The sequence below is a fragment of the Xenopus laevis genome, chromosome 3L (genome assembly GCF_017654675.1).
Source record: "Xenopus laevis strain J_2021 chromosome 3L, Xenopus_laevis_v10.1, whole genome shotgun sequence".
In the NCBI taxonomy this organism is placed as follows: domain Eukaryota; kingdom Metazoa; phylum Chordata; class Amphibia; order Anura; family Pipidae; genus Xenopus; species Xenopus laevis.
The window spans coordinates 112,738,003-112,759,856 of NC_054375.1; the positions used below are offsets into that span (position 1 = coordinate 112,738,003).

Sequence of the window (21,854 nt, forward strand, 5' to 3'; positions counted from 1 at the left end):
TCAGCAAACTCATTCATTGCTCACAGCAAGCAGACCTGCAACTATCACTTCCCCTTATACTCCACCCCTTGTTTTAGTAATCTTTCCGGATCCAGATACATTTTGCCTATTTCTCTTCGGATGGCCCAATAACGCACCAATTTCTGACATTCCTTTTCCCTACAGCAGGGATCCCCAACCAGTGGCTCAAGAGTAACATGTTACTCTCCAACCCCTTGGATGTTGCTCCCAGTGGTCTCAAAGTAGGTGTTTACTTTTTAATTCCTGGCTTGGAGGCAAGTTTTGGTTGAGTACTGCCAAACAGATCTTTCTGTAGGTTGCTAGTCCAAAAAGAGGGTTCCAAATAGCCAATCACAGCCCTTGTCACCCCCAGGGACATACTTTTCATACTTGTGTTGCTCCCCAACTCCTTTTACATTTTAATGTGGCTCAAGGGTAAAAAAAAAAAAAAAGCTTGGCTCTTACTTTATTGCCCAGAATTTGAGTTCTTTACCCCTGTGCTGTAAATGATGTCTCTTGCCCTTAGCCGACAAGATCATTGGCTGCTATTCCACACGTGTCACCATATATATGGCTGGGATTTCAAATGTGTCAATGTTGTTATACTTTCTAAGAACTTGTGATACTATTTCTAAATGGCAAAGTTTTACATTGGATGGAAACTGAAATGCTGTATTTTTCTTAGTCAAAAATCAATTAGTAACCAGTAGAATTGGATTAATTGCTCATTGTTCCATAAAGGAAACAACTGGCCAACACACTCTCCTCCTCCCGTTGTGCTCAGCAATTTCATCTAATAAATATCCTTACCTGCGCATCATTGAAATCCTCCAAAATGTACCCGCCTCCTGCCTGCAGCTGCTTCTCTGTGTAGCTCCTGTCATAGGGCATGCTCTCTATATATTCTGCACCAGAAATGAGAGGCACTTTTATTTGCATCCCATACTCTGACAAGGTGAAAATCAAAATGATATGGGCCCATATACCCATTCGTGCTCAGACGAAATTGTCTGTTAGTGTAAATCTCACACGTAAGCACTTCACCTGTTTGCCGTCTAGTGAGAGAAGAACAGCTTTGTGCATTTAAAGGAGAAGGAAAGGTTTAACGAAGTAAGCTTTATCAGAAAGGTCCACCTAAATATACCAGTAAACCCCCAATGTAGTGCTGCTCTGAGTCCTCTGTCAAAAGAAACACTGCATTTCTTTCCTTCTGTTGTGTACACATGGGCTTCTGTATCAGACTTCCTGCCTTCAGCTTAAACCTCATTGCCCTGGGAGTGAGCATGCTCAGTTTGCTCCTCTCCCCCCACCCCTCCCTTCTCTGCTGTAATCTGAGCCCAGAGCTATAAGTGAGCAGGGAGAGACTCAGGCAGGAAGTGATGTCAGACCACGTTAATACTGCAGCTCCTATCCTAAACAAACAGAGTTTCTAGAGCTTTTTACTCAGGTAAAACTTTTTACAGAATAAATACAGCATTCTAGCTTGCACTATTGCAACTAATCTATTGGCAATAAAATGCCTCCGTAGCTTTCCTTCTCCTTTAACATGACCCAGAACAGGTAAAGCACCTCAATGCACAAGCTCCACTGATAACATTTGAAAAGACAGATATTTTATAAAGAGGGGAGGACACAGCAGAAGAATAATGAGAGGTGATGAACAGCAGGTGATATAGTGTGATGAAGTGTAGCTATAGATGAGACTGGAGTTATTTAAAAAAAAATCTTTTACAGGACAAACAAAGGTCTGTACTTACGCAGATCCCAATGCACCCGGGAAATGTAAAGCTTATTGCACTAACATGCTGGGTACTTTTATACCTGTGCTGTAGCTTTATATAGACTAGGCCTGACACTTATAGATCAGCCAGAGAACTGCCAGCTTATACATAAAACCCATAGCATTATATACAAATAACACATGCATGATCCTGTCCGTATATTCCGATAAATAGATTTATCCCCTACTTTATTACTGAAGAATAGTAGGTCACCTCTGAGTACCATGACTTTCATACAAACACTACGCGAGTACCCTTGTGCCTTATATATGGTTACAGAACTTTCTGTGACATCATCAGCTGCCCAGAAGTATACCTTCCTCTTCCTCGCTGCTTATACAGGGGAATTCTTGCGATTTTTGGCGATTGTTTTGCTTGTCACTTGATGTTGCACATGTTATCAGAAAGGCATAACCAATAAAGAGACTTTTGCTCTGGGGTAAAGGGCCGTGAATCTCTTCTACCATCACTTGGTCCCCGGCATTATCTCCACTTTCATTGGGACTCATAAAGTCACCTCCTTTAGCAGCACCTGAAAAACAGGAGAATTATTTACATTAAGAAATCCACTCTAATGGGCTTATTTATCAAAAAATGAGGTTTTAGAGGTTTTTTTTTTTTAATAAACTCACAATTTAAGAATGTTTGCTTTGTTATTAAAAAGTCCATTGACTTCTACATGAACTCATAAGCTTTTAGATGCCGAAGTTTTACATTTGAGTTTTTCGATCAAATTAATACCAAACTCAAATTGTGGCAAACATTTGAATTCAAACGTTGATAAATCACCCCCTAAATGTGTAACCTAAAAGGTAACTAACCATTTTATTCCACACAAAGCAATTATTTATACCTCCAATATATTCACGGAGTAGCATTGTTCTTTAAAGTTGACCTGTCATCCAGATACAAAAATCTGTATAATAAAAGTCCTTTTCAAATTAAACATAAAAATCCAATTTCTATTCTTTATTAAAGCATTCATAGCATTTGTAAACTCATTTAAAAATCTCAGCTGTCAATCAAATATTGTCTGCCCCTCCTCTATGCCATGGGCATAGAGGCGGGGCAGACAATTACTTTCACTTTCCATTCAGCACTTCCTACATGTCACTGCTCTCCACATATTCCCCCTTTTTCTTCACCGTTTAATTGTGTAACCAGGGCATGGGGATGAACATCAGGTCCCCCATTCTGGTGCACAAACAAGATTTTGAGATGATACAAGGCTTGCCTTAATAACAGTGTCCACAAAATGGCTCCTGACTGCTTGTTATAATAATGAATTCCCAGACTGAAGGAAAAAAGATTCAAATAATTTATATAGTGTAATTAAAGTTCATTTTGCTTGACTAATGTGATAAAATAGGATTTGGAATGTTTTTTTTGGGCGACGGGTCCCCTTTAACATTGCCTTAAACAAATACATAACCAATTTACAGATAAATGTAAAGAAGGAGAATATGGGCTGACTATATAAGCAGCAACCACAGTCAGTGGGAAGAGGCATCATCATTCATTTTGTATATCACCAGTAAGTCGCACAGTGCCTTAAACAGCAAATAAAAACAATACATTAGCAAACAGGTAACAGAACACAAAAGTAGGATTAGAAGGGCCTGTTCACAAGAGCTTACAATCTACAGGCATAGTTAAATAATGAATAAAGAAGCAAAACTATACCAGTCAGATGAAACCAATAACTGCAGTGTATATGTACTGCTAATTTTCACAATTCCAAGCGATATATGTCAAACTTACATGGTATTCAAACTTCTTACCAGATTTGCGGATACGTTTTGCTGGAGATTTATCCTCATCTGAGCTGATGAGTTTCCTCTTTCCAGACAGGGGACCCAAGGAAGTACGAAGGTTCTCCGCTACCTTTCTTGTAGGCGTGCTTGTGCTAGACGAACTGGATGTAGTGGGGGTGCCTGTGACAATTAAGTTACCCCTCCGTTTCCGCTTGCCCTCCACAAGATTATCTTAACGAGAAAATCAAATGTTAACAACTATTGCATAAAATTAGTAATGAAATCCATTTCATGAAAATCAGCGATACAATCAAAGGCACCTTCATACTGCCACAAACATCCTATAGACTTATTAATAAAACTAACCATCTCCAACTATTTTACACATTTAAAAGTGAGCCAATAGATATATATAGGGAGCTGGGGTTTTCTGGATAACGGATACATAATTTGGATCTTCATACCTTAAAGGGATACTGTCATGGGGAAAAAAAAAAAATTCAAAATGAATCAGTTAATAGTGCTGTTACAAATTTGGATTATTTGGATAAAACTGAGTCTATAGGAGTTACTCCTACTTAAAGAGTAGTGCTGTGTACCATATGATTATATAAATATATACACACACACACACAGACAAAACACATATTATAGGTCACAAAGAAAACATGTGAGATGTGTCTCATACCAAGACTAATGTCTGATGCTTTAGTTAGAGGTGTTGAAGGTTCATATGGGCCAAGACCATACTGCTCTCTAAGTCTGTTTCCTTGCTCCAGTGATAATATAACTGCCATTCTTTTATACCACTTCCTTTGGCCATCTTTCTCAACGCAGTAATAAAGTTCTTCGGAATCTTTCTTATGTGCTTTTACAACTCCTAAAAAAGAAAGCATTCCATAACTTAGTCACATTTAGTTCAAACACAATTAAGGTCTGTATAGGTTTTCACAAGGGGGTCACCAACAGTGAACCAAAGGCAAATAATATTCCATCACAAGCAAGAGATACCAGAACAAGCCACTACTAGAATGGTTCCATTGATATATAAAAGTGTATTCATATTAACAGCAGCTAGGGTAAGAATAAAGTCTGAAATTTCATTTTATGTGTGACTTAAATTCTCTTGTTTCTGTGATAAACTGTTTAATAAGGGTGTACTGGATAAATCCTTCCCATCTTCTTTTTTTGGGCCTCAAATGATGTTAAATAGTGCAGATTGGTAATTAAAGTGCCGTACTGCAGTATAATAGTGATACATGCGAAAAAGAGATGCCAAAAATCACCAAAAGATAAAAGATGGTTTATAATAAGACTGAAATTGTAGCCATTAGTGATGTGCGGGCCGACCCAAAGCCTGAGGGTTGGGGGGTTTCATGTTGATTGATGCAAAAAGTTTGGGTGTGGGCTGAGCTTTGTTCCCGGACATGCTCCTTTTTATATAATCATGTGCCAACATGCCCCGCCTCCTTCTGTGATATCACAGTGGGGCGAGCGCGGGCATATAAATTGGAGAGCATTGTGGGTTAGGGTTGGGTGCGAGTCGAGGTTTTCTCAACTCGCGCAACACTAATAGCCATTATACATCTCTGATGACATTTAGAGCAGCTATCTTATGTATGCTGCAACTTTTATTTTTTAGTGTTTCCCACATGAATGTGCCATATACTGACTCTTACATAGCTCTCAAGCCTTAAAACACAGAATACAAATCTTCATGTCATAATGAAGTAAATATGTCTGTACAATGATATTAAATATTACAGCTCTACTTTATGCACGACCACAGGCTACTAGAGTCTTGGTGGCCGGTATGCTCTCGCCAGTGGTGCAACTGAAACAGGGGACCAGGCAGGGCTGTCCATTATCACCTCTGCTCTTTGCCCTGGCAATTGAGCCTTTAGCGATTAAACTGCTGAGCAGAGAAATTAACGGGCTCCAATTAGGAGACATAGAAGAGAAGGTGTCATTATATGCTGATGACATATTCCTGTATTTGGCAGACTATGAACTCCCTTCAAGCCGTTATCAATTTACTGGCAAGATTTGGTAAATACTCTGGACTTAAAATCAACTTTGACAAGTCCTTAATCTTCCATGTAGATCACCCTACACCCGATAGCCCATGGACCATTGCACAGCTAAATGTGGTATCCGAATTTAAATACCTAGGGATACGCATTCACAAACACCTGAGAATGTATGAAAGATTGAACATCTCTCCTGTTGTAACCCAGCTACGAGAGAGAACGCTAGTTTAGCAAGGTCTTTCCCTATCAGTCTCCGGGAAAATTAACATGCCCAAATACTTATATGTGTTCCATAATGCACCCAGGACACCTCCCCCAATCTTATTTAAGACACTTGGCTCTATTATAAGAGGCTTTAGTTGGGCAGGTGAACGACCCAGACTGGCATTGCAGACGCTACAGGCTCTGCTGACGGGTGGGGGACTGGCCTTGCCTAACTTTGAGAAATATTTTCTGGCTAGTCAATTGGTCTTGGTGGCTAGTCCAGCAAACAGACAACCAAGTGCTGGAAGCCACCATTTTAGGCTCCTTAGAGGCCCTGTCTAAACTGCCATACAGGGGTAACTGCCCAATACATAGGACAATGTCCCTCATCAGAACAGTAGTGGAATCCTTCCAGAGGGCGCTCAAAGTTGCCCAGAATAAACAACCGGTGTGGTCCAAGTGGACCTCCATATGGGGCAAAAAATACCTCCCTCACTTGGAATCAGTACCCGATATACAGTAGCTAGATGGGTGGCTGCAGGAACAAAAACACTCAGGGACATTGTAGTCAATGGGGAATGTAAACAATTACACGTGCTTAAAAATGAATTCCAACTTCCAGCAAATATGCTGTTCAGGTACCTGCAGTTGAAGAATGCCTTGCTAGCTGAATTCCCCCAGAAGCCACTAGTGGTCAATGAGACCACTTTGGAGCTATACCTCCATCGACCTGATCTAACAGAAACACTAACCTACATGTACACAATACTGATGCAGGCTAATACCACCCAATTATATAAGGTTAAACAACACTGGAATGGGGGATATCTCAAGTCTAGAGGAAGGAATGTGGAAGGATGCCCTAACCTTAGTACCCCAACTCACTATCTCTAGCAGGGATAGATAAATACAGATTAAATTCCTTAATAGAGTTTACCTCACTCCTTAAAGACTGGCCAGGATCTACCAAGGAGTCTCGGACCAGTGTCCCAAGTGTCCTGGGGCGGTGGGTACATTTATTCATGTTTTCTGGGACTGCCCGAAAATACAGGGGATTCTGGAGGGAGATAAACTACGCTGAAACTTGCCTAGCACTTCCTAATATATTGTCACCCAGTGTGTGTCTTTTGGTTATTGTGGGAACATTACTGTTGAGCCCTTTAACTAGATTATGTTACTTGCAACTATTTTTTGTTATGCAAAGAAGGCAATACTGCTACACTGGAAATCCATGGAACCACCTGCATTGAACTTTTGGAAAAAACTCATCAATGACTCCTTGCCTAAGCAGAAGCTTGTATATCAGGCCTGCGGGTGGCCAGACAAATTGGAAGGCATCTGGAGTACATGGCTGGAGGTTAATGTATCACGGTAACAAAATTTATGTATGACCACTGTAATGGTTAAATCGGTGGCATATTTAAAGCTAATGAAGGTCTACCAGCTCACCTCTCTTTCTTTCTTTCTTTATCTTTCTCTCTCTCTTTCCTTTCTTACTTCTAGCCTACAGGCTAGACATTGTTGTACGTTTAAGTTCACTTAAATGCTAAATAAAACTTTAAAAAAAAAAAAAAATATTACAGCTCTGAATACATATCCCTTTTGTTTATATGCTAACCTAATTCTGGTTAAAGGGGTCATTCACCTTAAAATGAACATTTAGTATGATGTAGAGAGTGATATTCTGAGACAATTTGCAATTGGTTCTCATGTTTTATTATTTGTGGTTTTTGCATTATTTAGCATTTTATTCAGCAGCTCTCCAGTTTGCAGGTTTGGCAATCTGGTAGCTACAGTCCAAATTACCCTAGCAACCATGTATTGTTTTAATAAAAGACTGGAATATCAATAGGAGAGGCCTGAATAAAATAGGTGAGTAATAAAAAGTACCAATAACAATACATTTGTAGCCTTTTTTTAGATGGGTTGGTGACCCCCATTTGAAAGCCAGTAAGAGTCAGAAGAAGAAGAAGAAGGTAAATAATGAAAAAAAAAACTATAAAAAAGAAAAATAATGAATGCAGTTTGAAAAGCTTCTTAGAATAAGCCATTCTTTAACAAGTGAACATAATGATGATCCACCCCTTTAAGCTGACCCAGAACTACCAGAATGTGAAGAAACAGGCTATATAAGTTAAGATCTTGTTGATACAGGGCCAAGTATAATCAGCCCCCTCTTTAAAAATACAGTAATTTGTCAATGAAACAGTTCACAGGACTAAACAAACCCCCTCATCACTTACCTGCGCTAAAGTATTCATCTTCAGAGAGGGCTGTTACCTCTGTGTCCATAGGGATAGGGTCACAGAGTAAAATGTCTTTTCCCAGCACTTCACACTCATATCCATCATCAAACAACAGTTTATATTTTCCTCCACCAGCATCTTGAGTAATTTTGCCAGAATAGAAATAGCCATTGGAGGACCACTTGGCCACAACTCTGAGTCCCACAAAACTGCTGCCCGAGGAATCTGAACTCACATTCGTCGCAGCTGCCCGAACAGGGATTTCAGGAGAGTCACTTCTACGAACTGTGGGTGTTCCTGGCTCAGATCTGTCAGCTCCTGGATGATAAATATTAAGGCGTGTAAATCGTTCCTCATCAGAAATTCCATCAGCAGGATCCTCCATATTTGCATTTGAAGTTGCAGTATTGTCTCTAGAAAGCAGATACAAGTGGGCACCGTAAATTGCACAGAATGAATTGACCTTTGTTCTTCAATGGACATTTTAATAATTCATTTTTTCTCGATATGCATGTCTCAGAAATGAAATCTATGTATGACTTCGCATAAATGTCCAAGATCAATAGAACCATTTAAGATTTATGAGAAGGGTAGGAAACATGTCTACATGCCTGAAACCCATATCTACAACAACAATAAAGCCCAATACTTACACTGCTTGTCCCTCTAATGTAGCTGCCAATATATTCATACAAATGAAACCATCAAATTAGTAATGTCTAGCCAATAATTAGACAACCAAAAACTCCTATAGCTACCTTGTCCCAGCTGCTCGTGATGGAGGCCGCCCTCTCCTCCCTCTTCCACGGGGTGTAAGAGCTGCTTTTGATCTGTTACCAAGTGATATATCTGCATCATCTTCACTCCCTTGAACCCCAATTTGTCCTCCTGAGCGATGAGGAGAACATGGCTGGCTGGCCAATTTCCTAGGACTGAAAAAAATAGTAATCTAAATAACTGGGGGTTTCAACTCCTTGTTCATTCTATTAAAGACTCTATATAGGGTATATACAGTTGTCCTTCAATGATTTTTAATGCCCCCTGTATTTAAATCACATTTTTTCATCTATCATCATCATCAATTTTACTAAAACAAGTTACAAATACCTAAGTTTTCCTAAAGTCCCCCGGCCACTTGGAACAGCAAACTCTCCTGACTCCAAAAGGCCACTTTTTCCTCTTTGGGTCGCAGACACCTTCCCTTTTTCTGTGCTGCTGCCACTAATGCTCTGAGCGGCAGAAAGCCCACTGCTCGCCCCACTAGATGTACGCTGAAGGCTTGAAGCTTTGGAGGAAAATGAACTAATATCTGCAAGGTCTCCAGAAGTCAGAGAGGACCCAGCTGTTCTTGAAGAGGAAACGTCATTTTCATATTCGTGACATTCTATGATTGGATCTTCAGCTTCCTAAAACAGAGATTTATAAAACAGACATCAACTTTGCTTCTGTTTATATAACAGGGAGGTCAGCAAAAATGTTTCCCATTATAATGAAGGCTCCCCTTAACAAATAACAGCAGACAACATTTAATATAAGACAATGCGACTTATGCTAGAAAACCAGAAATGATAAATTTTTTTTTAGCCTTCAGAGTGTTCCCATTGAAACAGTAGCAAAAATCAGAGTGCCTATAGATTAAACATTATCTTCAACTATCTGCCCTGGAGCAGTTTCCAGCCAAAAGCTGCCCTCACCAAAGGTTCCACATGCACCCATTAGAAGCAGGTAAAGGTGTGGATAGAGGACCAAGTAGCCACTCTGCAAATCTTTTCCATGGAGGTTGTGATTTTTTTTGCTGCCCACAAAGAGGCCACCAATCAAGTGTAATGTGTTGTCAGTCTGAGGGTTACAGGTCTGCTAAAAATCTAGTAGGCCTTGAAGACTGTATGATTTACAAGTCATCAATTCTTGTGAGGGCCACTGGGATAACTAGAAGTACATCTGACCTGTGGATACAGTACCTGAAAACCATGACAATTTGAGAGATGCTTTAAGGGGTTGTTCACCTTTGCGTTAACTTTTATTATGATGTAGAGAGTGATATTCCGAGACAATTTGCAATTGGTTTTCATTTTTTATTATTTGTGGTTTTTCAGTTATTTAGTTCTTCATTCAGCAGCTCTCCAGTTTGCAATACCCTAGCAACCATGTATTAATTTGAATACGAGACTGGAATATGAATAGGAGAGGGCCTGAATAGAAAGTAATAAAAAGTAACAATACATGCATCTGTATGCTTACAGGGCATTTGTTTTGAGGTGGGGTAAGTGACCCCCCCATCTGAAAGCAGGAAAGAATCGGAAGAAGAAGGCAAATGTTTCAAAAACTATAGAAAATAAATAATGAAGACCAATGGTAATGTTGGTTAGAATTGGCCATTCTATAATATACTAAAAGTTAACTTAAAGTTGAACCCCCCTTTAAGGTTGGAAAGTAAATAGATCTTGACAAAGGCACCCTTGCCGAAACGTTAGGGGCAATTCTCCTGCCTGGAGTATTCACTTTCATATCTATAAACTTTTCTTGCTTGGTGGTATGTATATGCCTATATGCTACATAGGAGCCAGAAGTCCACTCCGAAAAGGAAATCCATATGGTAATGGTGCGGACAAAATCTAAACCCGGCATGCCACCCTTACAGGGGTTAGACCAGGGAGGAACTGAACCAAATCTCCTGACCTCTCTAGTAGCTCTCCAAATTACTGAGGGCTGATTCAGATTCAGGTTTGTGCCAGCCTGTCTGTGGGAGGGGCAGGAGCCCTGTGTAATCTGCTGAGGAAATTTGGGTCGGGCCCTGGAGAGCCGAAGGTGGATTTAATCTGCAAAAGTTTTTACTATGAAATTAATTACCTCTACAACTTTACGCTCCACTTCTGTGCCATTCACATAATACACATCAGTAATCACTCGTGTAACCACAGTACGAACTTCACTGATCGTGCGTATATGGCGGTGGAGGTGGCGTCCAGGTGGAGGGTGCTGTATATTAAAGTCCTCCTCTCCCTTTAAAAGAAAAAAAAAATAATCCTGACATGCAGATCACAATATTCAGGCTCATTTGTCAAGAATGGAGCAAGGTGTAAAATCTGCTTATGGCAGGAGTTAAGTACAGGGCTCCCTTCACAGTGACAAATATTTGCATCAAAGAAACAAAACAAAAAAATAACTTTAGTTTTATATTTAAAAGCTCCTGGAAATTAAACAGCCATATGTCCCCACCTGACTGTGTACTGAATCTGTGTCATCTCCTTGCACTGATTTTGTTACACTTTCAGATTTTCCATGGTCCTTCTTTGTTGCCCTGGAAGAATCCTGCTTCACATTCTTTTGCCCATTACTAGTAACTGTCCTTTGGCCAATTTCTGTCTGTGTAGCAGAGGATACCACCAATGTCCTAGGCTCCAGTACACTGGCTGTTTGTACTTCTTTGTGCCTATGCCTAGGAGTCATATGCTCGTCCCCATATTCATTCTGAGTTGAGGTTGTCTCACTTTGCTTCAGTTGACTCTTCTTCCCTCGTTCAGGCTGTACACGATATAGGTTTTCCTCTTGGAAAGTTTCTAGCTCCATAGCATCTTCCTCAAGGCTACTGGAATACGCTTGAATGGGCCCCTCTGGTAAGTTTTGGGTTGCTTTTGAATTGATATCATGCTCCTCAACATTTTGCAAAACTGTATTAAGATCCACAGACATCTCATCAACTTCTGTATTTTGGAATGATTTTCCCCTGCCAACCAAATAAAACGTGCTCAAATTCAACTTTAATTGCAGCTGCAAATAAACAAGCCTTTCTGCGCTCTTCCACAACAACTACTAAAACATCACTGAATTTGGTAATGTCGGCACTTAATTACTTTTCTATTTCAATGACAACTGAAAGGAACTAGAGAAGAAAAATTGTACAGGTAGCTGCAGTGGTGTAACTACAGTCTGGTCTTCAGAGGGCCCAGTGCACTCCCGTACCCACCCATCTGCACTGCCCCACCTACTCCCCGCCCCCCACCCACTACTGCCTCATGCCCTCCCACTCCCCACCCAGCGCCCAAGCAGTCTGCATCCCCCTTCCCTGTTGAAAGGTTAGAGCGTGGCTGGAGAGGGGCGGTCCCACATAACTATAGTTACACCACTGGGTAGCTGGCTTTCTCACTGGTAAGTGATGCCACTGTAACAACCAAATATAAACCTGACTGGAACAGATCTTGGAGTAGTAACTTACCAATCAGGTATAGAGCACTTTGACACCATCTTGATAAATACGACCAATCCAATTATTACTATTCTTTATTTATATAGTGCAGACACATTCAAGGTTAATTAACTGGACGTACAGATTTATATATTAATCTATACTGAATATGCTTATCTGAGTCCTCTGACCTTGCATATGATTTGTATTAATTTTAATAATCACAATCAATAGTCATTCATATTATCCCTAACCATTAGATACATTAGCTTAGGATACTTAATTCCCACACAATGCATTGCTTCTCCACTGGATAAAATCAGTAGACAAGTGTCGTGCCTACAGTCAATTGCAATATTTATTATTTGCTCTAAGAGCAGAACGAGCTGTTCAGACCGCCAGGCCAGAATGTCAAATTCTATCAAAAGTTCACATCAATAACAATAACTGTTTCATACTATTATTAGTACCTATATCCTAGTGTATTAGTACCCCATCAATTCCAGTGTATGGCTGCCTTAAGATATATGAACCACAAGCAGCAACAAGGGGACACTAGTATTATTCAACTGACCAAAGAAAACGAATATACCTAAATGTCTCGTCACCTACCTCAGAGAAGACTTTATTAGAGGAGCATGGCACACAGAAGGCATAATGGTTTCAATATTTATTTTCTTGGTGTACCTTAATGCATGTTATCCCAAGGCCATGTTTCCTCTACATAATTCATGATTGACAACAACTGTAACTGTGGACGGAGAGGTGAAATGTGTATTACCTCAGACTGGTAGTAGGACAAACTGGACTCCTGGCTTCTTCCTCATAATGGGCCTCACATACCCGCACAAATACAGAGGTGGAGTCCTGTGCACTGATAAAAAAATAAATAAAAAGACAGCAATATGAAGGAAAGCAACAACTGACTGTGATTTTCCAAGTATACATATAACCAGTGATTACAACAAAACCACGGTGCATAACCGCAGATACATTTATAAATAGTATTGACAAATCCAACAAAAATGTATTTTAGGTCTGGAGTACGTGGTCTTTTATTTTGCTTTGAAGGTTATCTGCCTTGAAAAAGTTTTGCATTTGTATTTAAACAAGTAACAAAGAAGCATTACCATTGAATGTCCTGGTCAGTCAAAGTCCACTCCTTCCTAAAGCCACTGTTCCTCCTATCCTTTATCTTGAACTGATCTGTAACATATCAGCTTTAATAGATACTGTACCTTGCTCTCTTCTACAGACACCGCATGCCCTGTCCTAGGGGACTGCACCTTAGTGGCAACTCTCCTAGAGGGAGAGGTATCCTACTCTTTCTCTCTTCAATTTCTTGGCCTGTACTGGGTTTCTTCTTAACTTCAAATATACTTTTGTCAGGGATACTAAAAGATATATCACCTTCTCCTTTATCTCTTTATGATGGGGTTCCTCAAGGCCTCCCTTGGCCAATAACTTGTTCCATATGTTTTGCAACAGTATCTGTTAATACTTGAATTTTTCTCTCCTCTTCTAATCTTAACCCAGATCTCATAAATCTGGTTTCTTCTTGTTTGTCAGCCATTTTACTTGAATATAGCAGCACTACGTTAAACAGAAATGGTCATCTTTCCACCCCATCAACACCCATAACAAATTGCCATTTGTTCTTGATTTTTAACCACACACTTCTTGTTCCCTCAAATGTTAAAAAGTAGAAGAATCTTATAATAGGAGTTTTTTTTCAATAATGGCTCATGGTAATACTCTGATTGCAATACCTTTCTGCAGAATTATATAAAACTATAACACAAAGAACTGTTCTACTGTTGAGCCCAATGTCGTATGTTGAGCCCAATAGAGTGTATAAAGACAGCTTTAGAATGTATATTTGTGTATAACAAAGTGGCTTTATAATCTATAATCCTGTATAATGAATCTTTGCGCAAGAGAAATCATGGGAACTAATCAACTTGATGACCTAATACTTGTTCTTTATTCATATTCTGGATATTTTCATATGTACAGTATTCTCTAATATGTGTATGATTTCTGAAGTCATTATCAGACTCTTCTTTATTGTCGGTAGGGGCACAATATGCTATTCAGCTACCAGTTAGCCAAGATAAGATCTCTGTTTCAGATGTGCTTGTTGGAAGTCTGGCCAGATCCTGATGAGCGCATGGGAAGCAAGATCTGTTATTAATCAATTCACTATATGAGTTATTGACTAAATCACTAAATGAGCTTACTGTATTTGAACATATATAAACTGGGGGTCTCCATCCGGTCAGTTGAGATCTCGTCTGTGTGGTTAACCCGTGCAGCTACAGGACCTACCCTGCACCGTTTGAGGGACTCGATCTGCTGGCTGTTCGGGATCTCCCAATCTTGGTTGCAGATTGACTGTGCTTTGCTCTTATACTTATTCAGTAGCGTATATCTTTTTCATTCTATGTATGTAATAAAAACCTTTGCTTATATGTAGCCGGTGTGTTTGAATTACTACCACATTAAAAACAGCATCATAATGGGAGGATCGCTGCATGTTATTTTTTTGCATATTTTAGGTGCCTGTAAATTTGCAGTGCATGGATGTTATTCTTTAGTTTGGAACTGATGCACAGGGAATCTGAAATGGACATTAATTGAATTCTGCTGTATACACTTTCCACTTGCTTTTAGAATCAAACTGATTTACTTAGCAACAAGCAGCTGTTACCTGGCAACATTCCCGGCAACGTCAGCTGCCTCTTTTGGCCTCTTGGCTGCATCTGGTTCTGTTAAAGAAAAATAGAAACTATATACTTTCATATATCTATTAAAAATGTTATTATTTATTGCAACTGCATGAAGAGCTTTGTTCATGTGCAAATACAATTAAAGACAATCAGGTGCATATAACATGCAATACACTTACGGTATTTAACTGGTTGTATTCCATTAATTTGAGGAAGTCATTAAAAAAATAAAACAGACTTGAAATAGGACTGTGGAATATATTTCACATTAGGGAATCGTATAGCTCACTACAGTACTCCTTTTTAATCCCTGGACTATAGCCTTCACCTCGAAGATAAACAGAAGGGGGCTAATCCACGCACAGATTACATGATGGCACAAAAACGGAGTTGCTGCCCTGGTGCAAGTTTGCCAATGCTTTGGTTAGGAGACACTTTTTTGAAGATGCCAGGGTTTGACTGGTACTGGAGGATCTCTTGGTGGGCTCCAGACAAGTACAGTTCCCATGAGTCCTTTCTTATTTCCACCATAGGCTATAGGAGACTATTTACATTTAGCACTTGCTACATCACATTGTTGTGAAAGTGTCAGGTTCTCGGGTAAGCTTTAGGAGGCCCACTCTGACACCGAGAAAGTACCTCCAATCATGCAGTCATTTGGACCACCATATGATGTTTACCTTGACTTGGTTTGGCTAAGCAACTTATTGATCGTAAACCTGTAACTAAAAACACCTGTTTTTGAAAATGTATGCCTTTGCAAATAATGCACTGCTAGCAATATATATGGCATGGGAATGTGCTTTAATCAGTCACTTGCAAGTTTGAAGCAATTTCAGCCAGATAAGAAATACTTTAGGATACCTTCAGAAATTCATGGTTTTTTGTAATAACTTTTGAATTGTACCTGTTCAGGTTAGAACACTTGAATTTTGGATATTTCCCTGACTCCTGCTTGGCCTAAAGGTAGCCATATGCTACAATTCCTAGAAAAGATCTTTCCAGGAAGATAGTTTCTTTCGATTCACACGTGTAGAGCTGAATCAATAGAATTCTACCTGTATCTGACGATTCAGCAATAACAGTGGCTGATGCCCCCCTGGGCCGATCAACGAGCCGACTGATATCCAAGTCTTCTGCCGATATTGGTGAGCTTGTCTCCAGCCATAGACACTGGTGTGTTACAAAGCTATCTGACTGTTCCTTAATCTGCTTACTTTTGTTATCACTGACCTCATGCTAGTTTCTAACCTCCTCAATCTTTAAAAGGGGTTGTTCACCTTTAGTTAACTTTTATAATCATATGATATTTTGAGTCAATTTGCAACTAGTTATTATATGTTGTTGTTATTATTATTATTCTGCAGCTCCCAGTTTTAAATTTCAGCAATCTGGTTGCTAGGGTCCAAATTACCCTTGTAACCATGCATTTGAATAAGAGACTGGAATATGAATAGGAGAGGTCCGAGTAATAAAAAGTAACAATAACAATCCATTTGTAGCCTTACAGAGAATTCTTTTTTAAATGGGCCAGTGACCCCCATTTGAAAGCTGGAAAGAGTCAGAAGTAGAAGGCAAATAATTCAAAAACTATAAAAAATAAACAATACAGACCAACTGAAAAGTTGCTTATAATAGGCCATTCTATAACATACTAAAATATATATATATTAAAGGGGTTGTTCAAACCTAGCAGCTGTCTTGACCTTACACAAAATGGAGTCTTTTTTGTAATGTTCATTTTTTTAAAGTTCTAGTGAAGACTGAATGGAAAACAATTTAGAGAAGTATTAGAAATGGACCAGAAAAAAAGCCATAAAGCAAGTAAGCGGTCTAACAAGGTAAGTAGCCTCTGGAATACACACACACACAGGTATCAGTTGTTATTTTTAGACATAATACCCATAAGATTATACTTAATCAAAAACCTCCCAGTAGCAAGATGCTATTCTAGCTTGTGATCTTAAAAACAGAAGTTATTAAGGTTCATGTACCTAGACAACTTAAATGTTGATAAAAGTCTATATTCTTGAATAAGGGATATATTGGTCTGAAGGCTTGGGACATATGATTTTCAGATTGTAAAGTAAATACAAATCCCACTAGGATTTTTTTGCCATTAACTTGAAATTATGCTAGTTTAGATATCATAATCTAGACTATACTGCTTTATAATACAAGATAAATAAGCAATTGTAATACTCCAGGGAACATGGCATTCCAGTATTTATAGATAATGGAATGCCTATGCCTGTACCGATATAAAATCCATTTTTAAGCAGTAAATTTCTGCAACAGGCCCTTCATTTTCCAAGGCTTTTTCTTTTAGCAAAACCAAATATACCATAGAGATCTGTGGCTTGGAAAAGAGAATATTTAATACTTAATTATAAATAATCCTAGACACATAGATTTGTGTTCTTACTTTCCAAGTTAAACTGGGGAGCCCCTTCACTCTCCTCATTAACAGGAGTGATCAGTTTCATTCTCAGACAGAGTTTCCCATTAGCATTGGAAGCAGAGTGAGAATTTGCCCTTTCCCTCTCTTCTGAGACATCTGCTGTGACCATTGCACCGTCTTCAGTTATATCGCTGGTAGCCATAGTTCTTTCAGCAGTGACATCACTGGTTGCCAGGGTGCTGTCAGGACAGCCTCCAACTACTGAAATAAAACAAATCTGCTGATTTTAGAAACAAGCAATTAAGACTATACTAACATTGCAATATCTACATATGCTGTATACGTAAAGCCTTTCAATAACCAAACAGAAGTTAATATGAATTCCTCAATCCAGGGAGATTTAGTTGCCTGGCGACTAATCGCCTCTTCTGCGTGGCTACAATCTCCTTGAACTGCCTTCTGTATGCTTGAATGAAGAATCGCCTGCGCTAATACACTCGCAGTGCTTTGATTTCCAAAGTCGTCTGAAGTTTCCTCATGAGGCAAGTGCATTAGTGCAGGCGATTCTTCATTCAAGCATAGGGAAGGCAAACTACTACTGCTGTCTTCCTATCAGCAATTCTTATCCTATGTAGATGGGGGTATGGCAGGCACTGCCACAGACTTAACTTTTAAAATCAATGAATATGGTTTCTCATTCACGCTTTATTTTCTTTTCTTATTCCTTTCATTTCTATATTCTATTTTTCTGACCTTAGAATGAGATCCAGTCTGACGGTCCATTCAGAAGGGATCCCTCCAATCAATTTGAAAAAGTTGTATAAGTTTTAGTTAGGCGTGGGTCTTTTAATATGTTGAAGCATATAATATAAACATTATTACCTGGGGGGATGAGTCAGTGACCATGCTGATGTGCATTCTCAAGAAAAATTAGAAGGCACATGGGTGGAATTGCAGCCTCAGGCAAGAACTAGCGCTTAATCCTGACGTTACGAGCACACACCAACATGTGATTGCATTGCGCAGCCGGTACGGCAAGAAGATAGAAGGCACTGCTCACCAACAGGCTCCTGTCTCGGTCTGGCCAGTTGCGTGCCAATTTTTAGCGGGGTCTGCCCTTGAATGGGCGAATCCTTGTTTAAGGCTGCGGGCCAGTCTAAAATTTAAAACGTGCTGCAATTGGCCTGCAGGCAAGAGTTTGGACATGCCTGCCCTAAGATGTAGGCTAATGCACATGTTCACCTATTATACAGATGACTTTATCTTATTGGGTTTCATTCCATAAAAAACAATGTGTATGGAACTATAATATTTTGATGTAAACAATTAATACAAGCAAATCATTCAACCCTGACAGGCTTTTATAATGCAGCTTATTATGGAATTGAAAGTCTCTGCAAAGTCAGTCTGTACACTCACCAATAGGCGTGCTATGTCTCCGGGGGCCTCGTTTTAGCTGGGCGACCATTGGTGGGGTTATTGTACTTATAGGCTGAATCAGGTCTCCTTCCTTTGGCAATGTAAAATGAAATGGTGTTTCTGTAGAAAGTAAAAATAAAGGGACACAATTTCAACACTTACATTGTAAGTATGTCACTGTACATGTATATGAAGAAATGTTAGCATTATTAAGCTATATATTCACACTATTAGCATATTTTCTGGGGGATATATAGTACCATACATTTATGTAGGTGGGGTTACCTTCTATATTTATAGCAATGTGGGCAACCAAAGAAAAGAACACACACATTCACAGGCTATCTGGCCTATCTCAGAGTGAAAAAGTAGTAGCAGAATTCTAGCAAGGGCAAAGAAATTTGTATGTTCGTCCCCTGAATACATGAATTTTATCCAGACACTGTGTTTGTCCCAACTCTAAAAACATGCAGGCACTTTAACCGATTCCTGAGAACTGTATGAATTTATGTAATAGGGACTTTAGATTGTGAACTCTGCTGCAACCGCGACTGTTGTCAATCATGTGTAATCTCTGCACGGATATAGCTACTATATAGAAAATAATAAAAATGGATGCTCTCCAAGCACATCCTCCTTTACACTCCCAATGTCACAAATTGTATTATATCCTTAAATAATAATGTTTCAGAAGCCACTTAACATTTAATTATATTGAAGGTTGTGTTTTATTGAAATATGTGGATATTAGAAAATCCTTTAAGTCTCATAGTTTGTATAAATGCACTTGTCTTGCACATTTATATGGTCATAGAACTCCCCTAAAAGCCCCATATATTACAATAGGGGGTTCATTACTCTCTATACTAATAAATGGAGCTTAGTGATGTGGATATACTAACCGCTGGAGCTGTCACACAGGCTACGTATAGACTGTTCCACTGTCTTTTCCTGCAATGTTGAGTCTGCTTCACGTGCCTCTTCTTTACTGTTATCCACTGAAATATTGACAACGGCTCTGGTTGATGTTTGAACATGCTGAGCAACATCATCTGCCATCTGTTGGGATATTGGTTGCTTTTCTGATTTGTATGTTATGGGGTCAACATTTTTACCATGGCTTGGCTGTGAATAATTTATCTCTTCTGTAAATTGTGGCTTGCATGTCTTTAAAATTTCTGGCTCTTCATTTTTGTTCCCTTTAAGTATTGGCCTATTTGTATGATCTAAATGTTTAGCTACAGATACAGTTTTCTCTGTGCACTCCTGTTTTCTTTCTTCCAACGGAGGCATATCATTAGCCAGCATTGTAACAGTTGGTGGCTGCTGCTCAATATCATCAATCATACTTGGCACATTTTCTGATTCTTCTACCACTTTTACTTTTTGCTGCTCATTTAATTGAAAGGCATTCAACACATTACTATTTTCTTTCAGTTGTGCACTACATTCTGGAATTTCTAATGATGGCAGAGCTTGTGATCCATTCCCTAATTGTTCCATAGAACCTTCATTACATTTGTCTTGAGACTTCTGTTTTGGTTTATTCTCCACAGGAAACACAGTAAAATCTGCCTTGCCCTCAAGTGCAATAGGAATTATTTTTTCCTTTTGCGTTCCTGAAGGAGTATATTCATTATTTTCAAGAGGCACTGGAAGGATTTTGCTGTCGTTTTTCACCAAATTTATATCAGGTGCATCCAGCTGCCCCTGTGCCACAGACTGGCAAACATTTGATATAAAGGGCACTGCATCTTCCTTTTCTCCTATGGAAATGTGGATTTCCTTTTCCAGAGGTACATTTCCTTCACCTAATGAAGTCTGCAAAGGTGCAAAAATAATAACTGGCTTGCTGTAGTCAGATTTATCTTCCATATTTAATTTGAGTTTTTCAGTGTTACTCTTCTTATCAAACTGCTCCCCTAATCCTGTTTGGTCTTCCTGTCTCTTTGCCTTCTCCAAAGCAACTTTCGAATGATCAGTCTCTATCTGCTTATCTAGATCAAATGTGTTACAATCAGATTTGCCAGACTGTGGAGCACAACTGGAGAATATGGGCACAGATTGACTTACATTAATAATTTTGTGGTTACTAACTTCAGAAGACCCTGAGCTTGACTCCACTTCCATTGGCTCTTCCTCAGGCTCAGATTGGTCTACATCTAAAACATTTAAATGTTGAGTTTGTGTCTCAGACAGAGCAAGATTTAAGTTAGTCCCCTCATCCATTGTCTGATCTTCTGTCACTCTGTTATCACAGGAAGTTTTAGGGACCTCTTCTATTGATGCATCATCAGGTTGACTTTCAGCAGTTACATTTAGTTTTACTTCCATTACATTTTGATCTAAAATACTCAGCGATGAATAAGAATTTAAGGATGCAACAAGAACAACCTGGCTTCCAGAATCATATGTGAGATCAATACATTCAGGCCCATCATTTCCTATTTTTGTCTCAACAGCTGCAGAGGTAACAGTTGTGCTTTCTTTATTAATAATGGATGTTTCTTCAATGACCGCAGAAATGGACTCCTTAGAAACGGTGGGATTTTCTTCCTTTAGATCAATGTTTATAACTGCTACAGATTGCTTTGAATTTTTGAAGAGCTGACATACATCACCCACATCATCTTCAATTTGTGTGGCTCCATGTTCATCTTCTGCGTCTTTTTTACAATCTGAATCGGTGACTTCACTAGGTTCACTAGTAGATAACTCCAGGTTGCATATATCTCCTGTCATTGACTGGGAAATCCTTGAGTCCAGCTCAGTGACTTCCTGTGTCAATTCTGGTGCCATTGGTTTATAATCATCTGGAAACACTAGGGTTTTAGTTTTGTCTCTGGGTGGATTTGTTTCAAGACTTGGGGTTATCATGAAATTATCCTGCAAATATTAAACAAATTGGAAAAAAAGGTTATACTGCTTGCAGAATATTATAACCTAATTCACAGAAAATTCATATTAAACCCAAGATGCCTTTATATTAAAAGGTTTGCTGTAATAATCACAAATTTACAACTATTAACTATAAATGCTTTGCATTAGATCTCTCTTTCATACTGTAGTCAGTAGCGTAATTGAAAAAGAAAATAGAACACAAA

At 39.1% G+C, this 21,854-nt stretch overlaps 1 protein-coding gene across 4 annotated transcripts in view; it reads right to left on the reverse strand.

The window, feature by feature from the left end:
• Positions 1 to 21,854, reverse strand: part of tp53bp1.L (tumor protein p53 binding protein 1 L homeolog) — a 71,742-nt gene that overhangs the window by 6,384 nt on the left and 43,504 nt on the right. For all 4 annotated transcript variants that reach the window (XM_041586810.1, XM_041586811.1, XM_018253148.2 and 1 more), the window contains exons 12-25: positions 19,653 to 21,636; positions 18,751 to 18,870; positions 17,356 to 17,592; positions 14,912 to 14,969; positions 12,983 to 13,075; positions 11,235 to 11,742; positions 10,866 to 11,018; positions 9,123 to 9,421; positions 8,774 to 8,947; positions 8,013 to 8,428; positions 4,224 to 4,415; positions 3,563 to 3,766; positions 2,098 to 2,313; positions 811 to 905 (exon numbers count right to left, since the gene is read on the reverse strand). In XM_041586810.1, the coding sequence (XP_041442744.1) occupies positions 811 to 905; positions 2,098 to 2,313; positions 3,563 to 3,766; positions 4,224 to 4,415; positions 8,013 to 8,428; positions 8,774 to 8,947; positions 9,123 to 9,421; positions 10,866 to 11,018; positions 11,235 to 11,742; positions 12,983 to 13,075; positions 14,912 to 14,969; positions 17,356 to 17,592; positions 18,751 to 18,870; positions 19,653 to 21,636 (4,749 nt within the window). The remainder of the gene's footprint in view (positions 1 to 810; positions 906 to 2,097; positions 2,314 to 3,562; positions 3,767 to 4,223; positions 4,416 to 8,012; positions 8,429 to 8,773; positions 8,948 to 9,122; positions 9,422 to 10,865; positions 11,019 to 11,234; positions 11,743 to 12,982; positions 13,076 to 14,911; positions 14,970 to 17,355; positions 17,593 to 18,750; positions 18,871 to 19,652; positions 21,637 to 21,854) is intronic.